General features: G+C 34.1%; 1 protein-coding gene across 4 annotated transcripts in view; it reads right to left on the minus strand.

Moving 5' to 3' along the window:
- The window catches only part of DYNC2I1 (dynein 2 intermediate chain 1), a 32,631-nt gene that overhangs the window by 17,109 nt on the left and 1,599 nt on the right, over positions 1–13,923 (minus strand). For 3 of the 4 annotated variants that reach the window (XM_067291928.1, XM_067291925.1, XM_013952586.2), the window contains exons 2-9: positions 10,827–10,880; positions 9,012–9,438; positions 8,291–8,343; positions 7,355–7,675; positions 5,514–5,581; positions 3,680–3,737; positions 1,996–2,073; positions 610–808 (exon numbers count right to left, since the gene is read on the minus strand). In XM_067291928.1, the coding sequence (XP_067148029.1) occupies positions 610–808; positions 1,996–2,073; positions 3,680–3,737; positions 5,514–5,581; positions 7,355–7,675; positions 8,291–8,343; positions 9,012–9,438; positions 10,827–10,880 (1,258 nt within the window). Of the gene's footprint in view, positions 1–609; positions 809–1,995; positions 2,074–3,679; positions 3,738–5,513; positions 5,582–7,354; positions 7,676–8,290; positions 8,344–9,011; positions 9,439–10,826; positions 10,881–11,284; positions 11,627–13,923 lie in introns of those variants that run through there. The other variant, XM_067291927.1, reaches the window with a different exon arrangement.

Consider the following 13,923-nt stretch of genomic DNA (forward strand, 5'->3'; position numbering starts at 1 on the left):
AGTAAAAAGCTGTGTAGAATTCTTTTGCACAGTGATCCTGTACTGTCATTCACGAGTGGATTGTGCAAAGGGGAATCAGGGCTGTAGTCAGTTAAATGGGTAGATCTGGCACTCACAGAAGTCAGATCAACTGAATATATGACTGCAATTTTATTGTCACTTTTCAGGAAAAAGGAACGTTGTTTTACTTTAAAAGTAACACAGAACTACAAATTTAAACAGTATCTATACTTTTCTCACCTTCCTGACCAGAGCTGTGGCTTCAATCATATAAAAATGCCAAGCCATATCACAGGAAGACCCAAACTGTTCTAACACTCTTCCATCTTTCAAAACCCAGACTCCCCCACCTTCCTCCTACCCAAAATAAGAAATATTAAATGCTAATCTGTAAATTTTCATACTTCACATTTTAAATGATTAGTAATGCCTCTGAATCATTCTTTAGCTATGTGAGAGTTACAGTACTTACCCACAACCTAAAGTGACTCATTCAGAGTACCAGATTTTTGCCTTAAGGCAGACTTTTAGAAAAGTAGCCTGTTTACTCATGAGTTGTATATGTTACTCATCCATTTAATAAAAAAAGACTGATGCCTAGTCACATACCCATGATTGGTTCCTTTTTTTCATTTTTGATTTTCTTTGGCAGTGAAGTAAAAATTCTATCATTTTCTGCATTAATTGCTCTTTGAATTTCTTCAATTTCTGATGTTTTGGAAATAGAAATCTCTCTTAGTTTTTCTTCTGCAATTCTTTCTTCACCACTTTTGTCTTCATCATCATCAACAAAATCATCTTCATAATCCTTTAAAAATAGCAGACTTTTAGTAAGTAATAAACATGAATTATGTATCTTGTATTTTTCAAGATGTTTTAAAGACAACATTATGAAATGAATTCCCCGTAAAAATAAAATTCTCGTACAGATGGCTACAAACCCCCTCACTGAAAAGCTTTTAAAAATAATTATTTGATATAAAGGAAGAAAAGATATTTTAAATCTGCGGTAATTTTAATCAAGAAAAGACAATCCCACAGTGTTGTTTCTCACTACCTCCCAAAAATCCATCTTTTTTAAAATATCCTGAAGTAGGATTTATACGTATATCTTAAAGAAAGAAAATGATGGTCAGTAGCACACAAGTGTCATAGACATATAAAGTTGTTTATCTGCTAGTTTGGATTTAAGCAGCCTTTCTACTGCAGACCCAAATTTATCTAGCTTCCAAACTATCTGGTTGCAAATCTATGCTTAGGCATATGCTTTGATAATTCTTTGGAGCATAGCTAAGACACTTCATCTCATGCTAAAGTAAATATCTAATATAAGTGATATGAACAAGCCTTAAAAGTGCTTGTTTCTCCCCACTGAGTGCCAAGGGACACTACAGCAACTAGCTCAACTGGTGAACACTGCGCCTGAGGTAAGTAGAGATGAATTCTACCCTGGTTGAACAAAGATCACAATGTGGTTGGTTTGGATAGCAATGAAAGCACATTCAGCACACTCTTCTACCTTAAATAACTTTAAAGTAAATAAAACAGAGCTAGAAGATAAGAGAGTTCAATTAAACAAATTCTCAAAAGACTTGTTGTGTATCAGTATCTTCTTCTACGATATTTTTGGAACAGAAAAGAATGAGGTCTTTTCTCCTCCTGAAATTGATAATGTGCTACATTTGTATTTAAGAAATTCAACTTTTTTTTTCCAGAAAAGTATTTAAGCAATTGAAGTCCAGAAATGCAGAAAAAAGATCTTGTGAAGACTTTGACTGAACAGCTAAAGTTAGTTTCCAATGAAGTCTAAGTAAATGTATACAGGAGAGTTTCTACATAACATTTTAGTTGCACATTATCAGCTGTTGTAGACAAAAGCCAAGTTAAAGCCACTTATCGAAAAAGCATAAAAAAATCATGTAACATTCTGTGGTTTTTATTTCAGTGAAGATAGTTGAAATTATTTCAAAAGGACAATTTTATGCTTATACTTACTTCAAAATCATCTTCATAATTTGTTGAAAAGTTATCAAACCCTGTATCTGCATTACAGATGTGTGTATCTTTTATTTCCTAAAAAAGTAAAACAGATGAAGCCATTATATAATCTCATAAAAAATTAAATCTTTATCTGCCAAATCTTAAATGATGATAAATGAACAGTTCTTCTCAGATTCCACACATTTCAAATAAATACATTTCTCAGAAACATGCAAAAAATTTAGTTTAGAAATAAATAAACATATATTAACAAGTGATAATTATCAATATGAAATAATAACATAAGAACACGAAATAGAACTCAAACCTATCTTGGGAACACCAACTGCTTTTCCAACAGTATTTTTATTGGGAAAAATTTAAAAAAAAAAAATGTTGTGTTGCCTACAATTTCAGCAGTATACAGTAGTTTTCATGATGTGATAACAAGAACATAAGACTGTTCTACTTTTTAGAGGATCAAGATTTTTAGAGGATAGAGAAAGAGAACAATCTGAATATATTAGTTGATCCAGGATGACTGTTCAGCACAGTGGTAAGAGCTGTGCAGATCAAATCTAAGAATACATTGAAAAGCTATTTCTTTCAGAAACAGAGTATTTATGCCATGCATTACACAAGGCACTGATGACAATTCACATTCAATACTGTATTTGACTCTGGCCACCCATGTTCGAGAAAAATTAATGGAAATTGAAACAGAGTCAGCTGCTAGAATGATGAGAGGAATGAAGAATCTGGCTTGAATAGCTCAGCAAAATTAAGTCAAGAGAAGATATACATGCTTTCTGTAAGCTCACTGGGGAAAAAACCCTAAACAATTATTCGAGCTAAAAGACAGTATGGAAACAAGAATAATGAAGACATCTTGGAAATCAGAAGATTTCTAACTCTAATCAAACTATACAGGTTCCAGAACAGGCTTGAAAAAAGCCAGGTTTTAATAGAAGTTAATATGTTTTTGAAAGATCTATGGCTGCCCATAGCAAAAGAATACTGGAAAAGATGTCTTCAGTAGGTAGCTGATCAGAATCTACTTTCTCCCAGACCAGGTCCATAATCCTATAATATTCCAAAATATAATTTGGATTTTGGGAGGTGGTTATAAACTGTTCAAAATATGGTAAAATATCGTAAAGCACTTTACGGTAATGTTAGGCTGTATCTACGCAGGCTAGTCCAGATAAACACAGGCCCATACAACTTGCACTACAGACTTGCTGAAAATTTGGGTCTGTCTGCACCTGCCCATTTAAACACATAAAAATACTTTCCTCTTACAGTTTTAAGAGGCATGTATGAGTTACATAACTAACTGCATTTTACTTAGCTTATACTACATTTTATTTGCCTGTCAGCTGTTTATAGAAAGAAAAGAAATGATATACTTTAAATATACATAGATGATTTGTTACATATCAGTCTAAACTCTTCACACTTACTGAGAATTATTTTTTCAAGTGTAGATGATACTGAAATAAAGTTGAATACATTAAATGGTTAGCAAATTTATAAATAAAATATCCATTTTGCAATGCTGTATCCTGAAAGCAAGGTTAAAAGACCAATATAATAAATCTTATCATATCTTAGAATTACTTTACAATGAACTGCATACTGTAATTATTAAGACCAAGAAAAACAATACATTCTAATATCCAAAACTAAATAATTTTACCACTTGTCTTGTGTCCTTTTTTTCTTTTCCACTGTTTTTTCCTTTATCTTTTACACTCCTGTCAAAAAACAGAACATCATTTTTTATTGGTTAACTCAGAAGGAAGCACTGTGTTTAGAAAAAAATAGTTGTTTCTTCCAGAAAAGGAAAAAAAAGAGTTGAAACATTCCAAAATGAAATATTTCTACAAAAACATTTATAGAGCTGTTTATGATATGAAATGATAATCAAGCAGCAAAGTGATTAATAAGCTAAGAATTACAAAAAAATATAATATAATGCCTGTCACTGCATCAAAACTGAAGAAAAATTGAGGAGAAAAAAACTACTAATTCCACACATCTACTAGTTTTATTAACACCTGCAGCCAAATGAAGATCAAGATTGGGTTGGTGTAATGTGCTCTGAAGCTGTATATTATAGATTGACATTCAATCCTGGTTCTTCATTCATGGGTTATACTTATGAGGACAGTACAATCAGACTCGGAGAGAGGGGGAGAAAACCAAAAGCCAGCTCTGCTCCCTAACTATTTGATTTCTTAGGCAGAGAATAGGACTTCAAGAAAAGAATGTTCTGACTTCTTAAGCAAGAAAGTGTTCATATATACTGCTGGAGGGACTGACAAACAGGAAAAAAAAAAGGGAACAATAAAAGTTTGGCCAGATCCTCACATACCAGATCAAAATAATTCAACGTTAATGTTAACTTGAGGCTGAACCAAGGTTTTGGGACATTCCAATAAGCCATATTGCCTTCTTTGGATTTAGAAATAGCTAAATCCTTCTCTTTCCCATCTATGCACAAGCAATGGCTCCCCCACAACGCCCCATCAGCAACAGCTACAAAATACACAGTTGAGTGCTGCTGCTAGGAAGTACCCCAACAGATGTGTTCTGAAATATTCCATTTTTTTTCTTTATACAAGAAAAGATTTCCATAATGATACTGACTACGACTAAACCGATTTGTTCGATGCTTAAGGAACAGTAGTTATCCTTAGCAGACAGTGGTGGTGACCTCACTATCTCTGTCAGTGTTATCTGAGGCCCAGCATGTTGTCCTTCTGTTTTGCTAGGAAGTTAAATTAGAAGTCGGGAACAAAAATTCTGACTGACAATGTATCTAATGTCATATTTCAGAACATTGCATAGGAATTTGACATGTCTGAAGCATTAAGGAATACAAAGATAATTAGAACACAAATAGAACTTCTCTAAGAGATTTTGTATATACTAATGAGAAAAGCTTGGAAACATCATCCTGAAATTTTACTCACCGTGCTGAGGATGACCTGGACCTTTTCCATTCATGTACAACAGCAAAGTTGCCAGATACATACATACTTAATATTTTAGGTACCAACCAGAGTAGCAGCTAAGTATGGGTATTCAAGTTAAAGTAAACAATTAACAGTGTCCTGCATAGTTCATCATGGGTGTCCACATGACTACACAGTGAACTTTCAGGTAGTAGAACACAAAACTTCTGCCCCTGAAGGTGCCTCTGTCTCCCAGACTAAGTGCCCAGATTAAGACATTTCTATTCAGCTAGAATTGCAAAATGTCTCTTACTATCCAGGGGGAGAAAAAAATATAACTGGACTAAGAATACATACATTTTAAAGAAATCATCCGAGAAGCAAAACACTTTTTTTTTTTTAATAGCTATAATAATGTACAAATGCCTATGGAGAAAGGATGCCCATGCTAGATACTACTGCAAAATGATTACTGCTGGTCAAATATTACTGCTAAATGATTTGGTGCTGACTGAATCTTCTCTATTAACAGATATTGCACAACATATGTTTACTTTAAATGTCTCAATGTACCTTATATGCAGATGGCTTGTTTCCCTTTCTTGCTGTTGACTCCTCTCCTGTTTTTTGTATTCACTGCTCTGTAAAAGAAGTCACAATATTCGTGTGTCAGAAATGCTGGGAGTAAATACATATAGGAATATAAATCAGTGGTACTGGTATTAAATAGTAAGAGGTTTCTAAGGTATTAATTTATTTCATTGATAAATACTGTGCTATTTTGTATAGGTCACTGCTTGTAAGAGGAAGTTCTGTGTATGAACTAACATCAGAACAATCTCCTACCAAAACAGTTATGGTAAGCAAAGAAAGTAAACACCAATAACAGATATGCCACAAGTAATATGAGCTTATCTTGAAAATATTAAATATGTGGGACTATGCCCCTTTCTACACTGCATTTCTGAAAGGAAAGGAAGAGACGGAATCTTGAATCTTTTCCTTTATTTAACTAAACTCTTATAATGCTTAAGTACCAGAGTAAAATCTGGCTGATTTATAAGACACCATCACATTATTATACTAGTAACAACAGAACAACAGTCAGAAAATACTCTGGGCCCCCAGGAAACTGCTTGTCCACACTTAAATTGTTACCCCAGTAATTGGCCTAGTTTTGTTCTAGGCCAATGAGGACTTCCCCAGTAATCCCCCAGTGTGGCTAAAAAACTGGCAGGGTCTAGGGACTGAGGGCCCAGTAGGCATCTGGATGTGACCAGCCTGTTTCAGAGAATAAAAGAGATTTTAACAGTATGGACTGCAATATTTCATACCAGTTGGTCCCAGTGACAGACAACAAGTCTCAGGCACTTTTAATTTACAAGATAGGATTTGACTCAAATTCTAGAGCATAAAGGTTTGTCTAAGTTTGGAAATGTACTCGGTGGTTCAAGATAAAATTGCTTTTCCCTATCCATGAACATCAGAAAAAGAAATGGAATTTTGCAAGAAAAGCATCAACAAATGTGCATATATTCTAAAACAGCTACTTCTGTAAATTTCCAAGGAATATAAACCTTAAGCAAGCTGCTCTTAGTCTTTTGTATCCTGTTGCAGAAAGTTAGTTGCAGGAATCACTTGTAGTGGGTCCCTACATTGAGGACACCTAGTATTTTCGCTAGAAAATGTATTTCTAACCTTTTATTTGAGAAGCTTGCACACCTTCACCCTTTAGCCAGCAGAAGAAACTATCCTAGACCATCTGAATGATTCTATTTCATAAAACTAATCTCAGATACTGGGAGTTAAACATTGTTATATATTTCTTCTCTCATTCTTGTACAATACATAGCTTGTATTACAAAAACAGTAAACATTTCAAGGTTTTGATTAAATCTCTAAGTTACAACATCGTGCTCTATATTAGAAACATGAAACATATCCTACCACTTCAGAAGCAGAAGCAAAAACCATAAATATAAGGCATCTATACTTAGGTGTCTACTTGCGAGTTAGATATCTAAGCCCCCATTACAGGCAACATCAATATTAGCTCCTACTAAAATGTATTTTTCCTACAAAGACAGCCAACACATTTGTGTGGACCTCTAGTTTAATCTCCACTTCAGAGTGTTAGTAAAAATTTCAAAGTCATAGCAATAAAGAACTTAGTGAAAAAGATGTTTCTAACAGATAGACAAGTTTCTAATTAAGATATCAGAGGTGGAATCAGCTCTGGGTTAGGATACTTAAATGTAGATGCAGCTTTTTAATCTACCATGTCAATCTAAAATTTCAAAAAATGTTGATTTACAATCCTAATATTTTGATTGTTTACCTTATTAATGTATGAACAAACATTAACAGTTACAGCAAGTTTTAAGGTATTGCTTTTAAGTCTTAGAAGAACTAACCCGAAGATCACACTTTTTTTCACTTTCTTCACTTTTTACTCTTTCATTTGTTTCTGCTGGTTGTCTTTCTCTGTTTCCACGGGAAGATCCCTCTTTAGATCTCTTTGATTTACATTTTTCTTCGTCTTCCTTTTCAAACAGTTTATGACTTCTCTCTTTTGAAAGACCTTCTTTTCCTGGCCTAACAGAATGTTCTTTTTTTCCTTTGTGTCTCTTTTCTCTCTCTTTATCTGCCTCTTCGTCTTTCTGTAACTTAATCCCATGTTCACCTTCAATTTTGTACACTAAATATTTGTCAGTGCTATTTTTGGTATCATTATCCTGGAACAAGAAAAAAGAAATGAAAGAGTTAGAAAGTTCTCCAAGACTGTTCTATCTTAGAAATTCACCATTCTAATGGTCAAAAATGGATAGATTTGTTAGGTTCCTAAACTATCTGCCAGCACAGATCTTCCATCCCAATTTTCAATCACATATGATGGCCCAGCACATTTCAAATTACCATATCACTTGAGATTATGATACGTCTTCTGGGACACCACATACTTTACTACAGAAAATTCTTTGGATTTGGTATTCTTCAAGCAAATTTAATTCTTTGTTTACTAGGCACTCTATCACAAAACAGGATGTATACTTACAAATACCTTTCTAATAAAGGCATAAATAACAGATGGAAAATTCTGACAAAGCTGTACAAAAATGAAGCAATCTGTTCACTATCCAAATTTTATTAAAAAAAAAACATGACTAAAGTATCTGCTTGAAATATAATGGTTCAAATATATCTTATTGTCATGTGTTTCATATACTTGTAAGAACCTTAGTCTAAGCGTATCTTGGATTACTTGGGAACTGAAGCCTGATCAAATTTCTTCATTATTTTACCATTTTATATTCCTTTATGAAACATTTAATTCCTTTTCCTTCTTTTACCTTCCTTCCTATATGTCTTCTTTCTTGTCCTTCACCTCTTCTTTTCTCTTCTTCTAGAAAATAGATGTATAAATTAATAAACACTTTATATTACAATCAAACTCTGTACATAACTAACAAGCATGTAGAAAATGACACTTCAGTGACATGGACTTTCTATCATAAGAATTCTGTCTCGAATCTCATTCAATAAAATATTTACAAATACTATACAGTTTATCATTTTTCTAGGGTCTGGATTTACTGAAAATTAATAATAAAATAATATAATATTCAGTTGAAATTCACTTTCCAAAACTGATTATTCCTGTTTCTTTCCTGAAGGATCTCTCTGCTCTCAGTTGCCTTGTGTAATATAAGAGTAGTGATACATGCTATTAACTTCAACAATCACCCCACAACTTTGTTTAGGATTCAAAGGGATCCCTCAGTAGAGAAAGTCTGGGCAGGAAGATACTTAATCACTCTTCAAGACAAATGATTAACAAAAACTGTGAATGTCACTGTCTCTTTAAGGGAAGAAAAAACAGCATAAAAAATTCATAAAAGCACTAAAATAAAACTAGGTTACCAGAGATTCTATAAAGATATATGTGTCAGCATGTACTCAAACTTGCTTGTCTTTATGCTCTCTGTATAGGTGGGATATAGCTTCAGAATATTTCTGTCTAAATAGCAAATGAAATATTTCAAAGTACAACATCAATGCAAAGCAACTTACCAAAACGATGCCTACTTTCTCTTCTTCTGTGATGTTCTTTATCTCTTCCTTCAAATGATTTCAGATTATTTTGCACATGTATTTGCTTCACCTCATGCCTTTTATGCTTTTTATCTTCTTCTCTCCCATTTTCCTGGTCTTTATCTTTTCTCACACTGTACCTTTCCTTCTCCAAACTTGATTCTCGAACCTTATCCTTGTAGCTCTCTCTGTCTCGTTCTCTGTGGTGCTCTTTTCCCCTTTCTCTCTCTCTCATCTTATCCCTGTCTCTTTCACTAGATTTAAATCTCTCTCTTTCTCTTGTTCTTTCTTTGCTCTTCCCTCTGTCTTTGTGTTCATATTTACGAGCATCTGTGTCATGAACATCCCTCTGCGGTTTCTTTTCTCGGTGCTTTTTGTCTTCATTTTGACTATCTGACTGTGATGCCTGAAGTATAAAAAATAATCTATTATAATTCAGTAATCTATTTTGATACAGTATATTTATGCAAAGAGATCCATTACAGGACTATTAACTATGAATCTAATTTCCTAAACTTTATTAAAATGCTGATACATCTCCAGACTTAATTTGTATGTAAAATTACTAAAATTATGTTTGCGTTTATAGTAAAAATCTAATAAGTGAGATTCATAAACTGCATTTTCAATGTATCTGAAAAAAAAAAGTACTGTGCAATTGTGCATTCTGTTTAGTGTCCTCCAGTTGCCTTTAGAAAAGATCAGCTTTTACTTGAACAGAAAGTAGAAAACAGCATATAAAAGTTGGGAAAGAAAATTTTGGCTTAGATCCATTCAGGCTGCTACTATTTTAATTTTATTTAAGTCATAAGAGATTACATTTGAACCTTCCTGAAGCGAATAGCGAAATGCCCACTGATTTCACTACATCCATAAGTTTGGCTATTTGTCTAATGCACAATAAACAAGACTTTCATTTTTGATTATACACATTCAGTAAAGTGAATTAAACTTTAGCCATCTGTTTCACAGAAATGAAAGCCCAACCACATCACTCTGTTGAAACCAAAACTTTTCAACTCTGATTTTATTGCTTTAGCCTACATGAAAGTAGAGTAGAGAAAATGTTATTGAAAGCCTAAAAATATGAAGTACTTATCCTGTAGCACTGCCAATAAAGCAATGGGGAGTTACAGAGAATAATTGATAAAAATCTAGAAAACAGATGAACGAGTAGGATGTCTGCAATTATCAAAGGAGTAATGAAGATCTGCACGAGACACAGAAAGGAAGATACACATCGGAAAAGAGCTTTTAAAAATATATAGCATAAAATAAATATATGGTGATGTTACTGACTAGATCCTGCATGCAAATTTGGCAAATGGTAACATAACCAGGTTAAAAGAGCATGACAAACATGATAGATGATGCTAACAAATATAGTAATACATCATACATGTATAGGAAACTGAGTAAGTATATAAGAAGGGGAGCTGTAACATGGATTTGGGTGGCCAGCAAATCAGACCCCATGGTACAAAATACAATGGTATTTTTTTCCATCAACCTGATTAAGAAATCTGTATATCAATTTTATGCTGAGCTGCATAGCCGGACTAGGTTGAGTGGGCCAGTCTCTGGACATACTTGGATTAGACAGATTCCAGAACAGTCAGCTGTGGAAAGGAAGTTAACAGCTCTATATTAAATCTGCACCTTTGAATACCAACAGTGCCAATCTTGGAAGTGTGTGGAGTACCACCAGTCAATCCGCTCTGTTTAGCCTGTCAATAAATTTCATTGCTTTAAGATAACTTACTATCAAAATTAATAAAAATAAAATAAAATTACCCTAAGATGCTTCTTAAGTTCTTCTGATTTCCAAGTATCTTCTTTAGTTCTTCTCTAGAAGAACAGAAAAGACAGAAAAATGAATTTGCAGTGAGAAATAAATCACTTGACAAATAGTTTTTATGAGGAAAGGATCAAGGTACATATGGTAAATACCACTGAATTTTGTTATGTAAACATTAGTTTGATTTAATGTGTGTACTTATAGTATACCAATTTAACGGGACCTGGAAGAGGCCAGAAGTTCAGACTTCTACTAGATCATCCAGCTCTGTATACTCATGGCAAACAGTTTTGAAGTCAGCGTCTGTGGCAGATGACAGCAGTCTCCTTCAAGGCAGGCTCAAAACTGTTTGGTCTCGCAACGACAGTCACTCAGCAATATTACAGATGAAACAGGTATGCACACTCATGCCAAGCACAGAATCCCAGAACCGTTTACTTTGGAAAGGACCTACCGATGTCATTCAGTTCAATCTCCTGCTCAGATCAGATCTAACTTCAAAGTCCTGGTCAGGGGCTTATTCAGGTGAGTTCTTAACATCTCTAAGGTTGGAGATTCCATGGCCAGTCTGGGCAACCCATCCCAGGGTTTGACCACTTCCACTGTAAACATGTTTTTCTCATACCCAGTCAGAATCTTCCTTGCTGCTGCTTAGGGTCACTGCTTCCTGTCCTTTCACTGCACATCTCTGAGAAGAATCTGCCTCCACCTTTTCTGTAGCCTCTCATCAGATAGTTGAAGACAGCAGTTAGATCCCCTCTTAGTCATCTTTTCTCTAGGCTGAATGAACTCAGCCCCTTTCCCGCATACGCCATGAGCTCCAGCCCCCCAACCACCGTATTGGCCTTTCTCTGGACACTCTCTTGCACCCACGGCCCTACAACTGGACCCAGGACTCCTAATGGGGCCTCACAAGAGCCGAACAGAGAGGAACACTCACTGCCCTACACCTGCTGGCTGTGGTCTTGATTCTGCACACACTCAGTATGTGGTTAGCACTTGATCACCTGAAAAGCACGCTGCTGACTATGTTTGACTTACTGCCACCAGGACCCCAGATCCCTTTTCTGCATAACCACTCACAGAGCAACACTTCTGGCACTATTTTTCAATCAACTGTCACTTATTGTCATATAATGGTTCAGACTACATGTGTAAGTTGACTGCCATATGAAATATTGGTAAGTAAAACTGAAGTAAAAAGGTAGAAAGATAATGAAAATAATCAGAGTGTACATGGAAATTGTTTCACTAGACTTCTCCCTAGTTAAATAAGCAGTTAATGAGGTTATATTCCTTTTACTCTCATTTGCAAAGGTTACTGCTCTTAACTCCTTGGCTGCTGCTAAAAAAATTAAACCAAAATCATTCATATTATCTGAGATCACTAAAGAAAATGGGGAATTTTAATCTACTGAATACTTTTAACTACTTCATTGAAGGATGATGATGATATACACAGGAATATGACCAGGTCATACTTATTCTCAAATTTAGGTTTGGTTAAAAGTTACCAAAGCTTAACAAAATCATTGCTAATGAATATTTGAATGATGAGCTGCACTGGTGGGAAAAAATAAACATATGGTGCCCTTTCTGTTAATTCATAACAGGGAAACAGCATTTAAAAGCACGTTTTAGCTTTTTAATTATTCTTTACTGAAAAATTCTGGTCTTTTCAAACTTAGGTTTTTATGGAAGATTATAATGGACTGGTGGACTTCGGAGGAAGTTGATCATAAGTACCAAGAAGCTAAATTCAGATAAAAAAATAAAAAAGTGACCTTTAAGACTGAAGTTTTGTCTTCTTCTGATCTTTAAAAAAAGACAAAAAGGTACAAGTATTTACTACTGCAGAACCCCAGAGGAAACACTAAAAGCAAAGATGGTAATTTTCCTGAGTGAAGTTTTGTCCAACTTTTTTAACAAAGTCTATCAAACTCACCTACAGACCTTGTGTGAGAGAGTAAGCAGAAAGGAAGGATAACAAGCAGACAAGATAGAAAATTAGACAAATAGAAAAGAGAGACCTTTTATAGAGCTTAAAGAAACTTAACACCTTTGAAATCACTGTCTCTCTGTCAGTAACTAAAAAAGTATCATAAGAGTCATCCGTACACACAAAAAGACAATTTTAAATGATATATTTAAAATTAAACTTAGAAATTACTTTTAGTTCAAGCAATTCCAAATTCATCAAACAATAAAGAATAAAAAATTATTTAAACTAAGTATTTATTACTGCTGTGCTACCAGGCTTTTCAAGAAAGTCAGATCACTACTCTGCAGGAAGCTGCTGACTAAATGTTTAAAATCAGTATTTTTTGAAGTGATTAATCACCTTTTGAAATCTGGAGATTCTATTCAATTCGGTTTAGTTCAATTTTTTTAGATAAGGAGAGCTTGTCATCATCTAAACCATAATTAAAAAGCAGGTGTGAGAGCTTGCGTTCTGCAAGCGCCAAACTCCTGAAAGACATGAAATCACTTCAACTCAGACAAAACTTCATTTGTTTAATACCTCAAATACATAATTATGTTTTGATAATTTTTTCTTTCATATGAGAACACAGAAGGACAAAACAGTGCAAGTATAACTAAAAAAATGTAATTAAAGGCTGTATTTTTGCATTTTTACTGAATTTCAATTTCCATCCAAAAGCAACCATAGCACAACAAATTAAAATACTAATCAGCATTTTCTAAAACAATTAAAATATTAAGAATCTGAATAAATGTAAGGTAAAATACACATATGTTTACACATATAATTTTACACCTTATCTTTCTAGCTTGCAAAAATAAACACATAGCATAAAGCCTATACTGATCTTCAAATTAATATATATTAACGATGACCAACAAATCAGAGTAAGTATTTTTTGCTTAGAGAAGTAAAAAGTACAGATATAGGCAAACTTTAAAAGGATTTATTGAAGATGCTCATTTTTCTGCTAATTTAAAACTTCTTATATACTCACTTAAATCCAGATTAAAGTTAGTTATTTAAACCACACTGGAGTTTAACTCAATCCATCTACCTGAGAGAACGGGGAGCTCGTCAGCTGATATATCACTCCAAAAGAGCTATGA

This window comes from Apteryx mantelli, chromosome 2, assembly GCF_036417845.1.
Source record: "Apteryx mantelli isolate bAptMan1 chromosome 2, bAptMan1.hap1, whole genome shotgun sequence".
NCBI classification, from domain to species: domain Eukaryota; kingdom Metazoa; phylum Chordata; class Aves; order Apterygiformes; family Apterygidae; genus Apteryx; species Apteryx mantelli.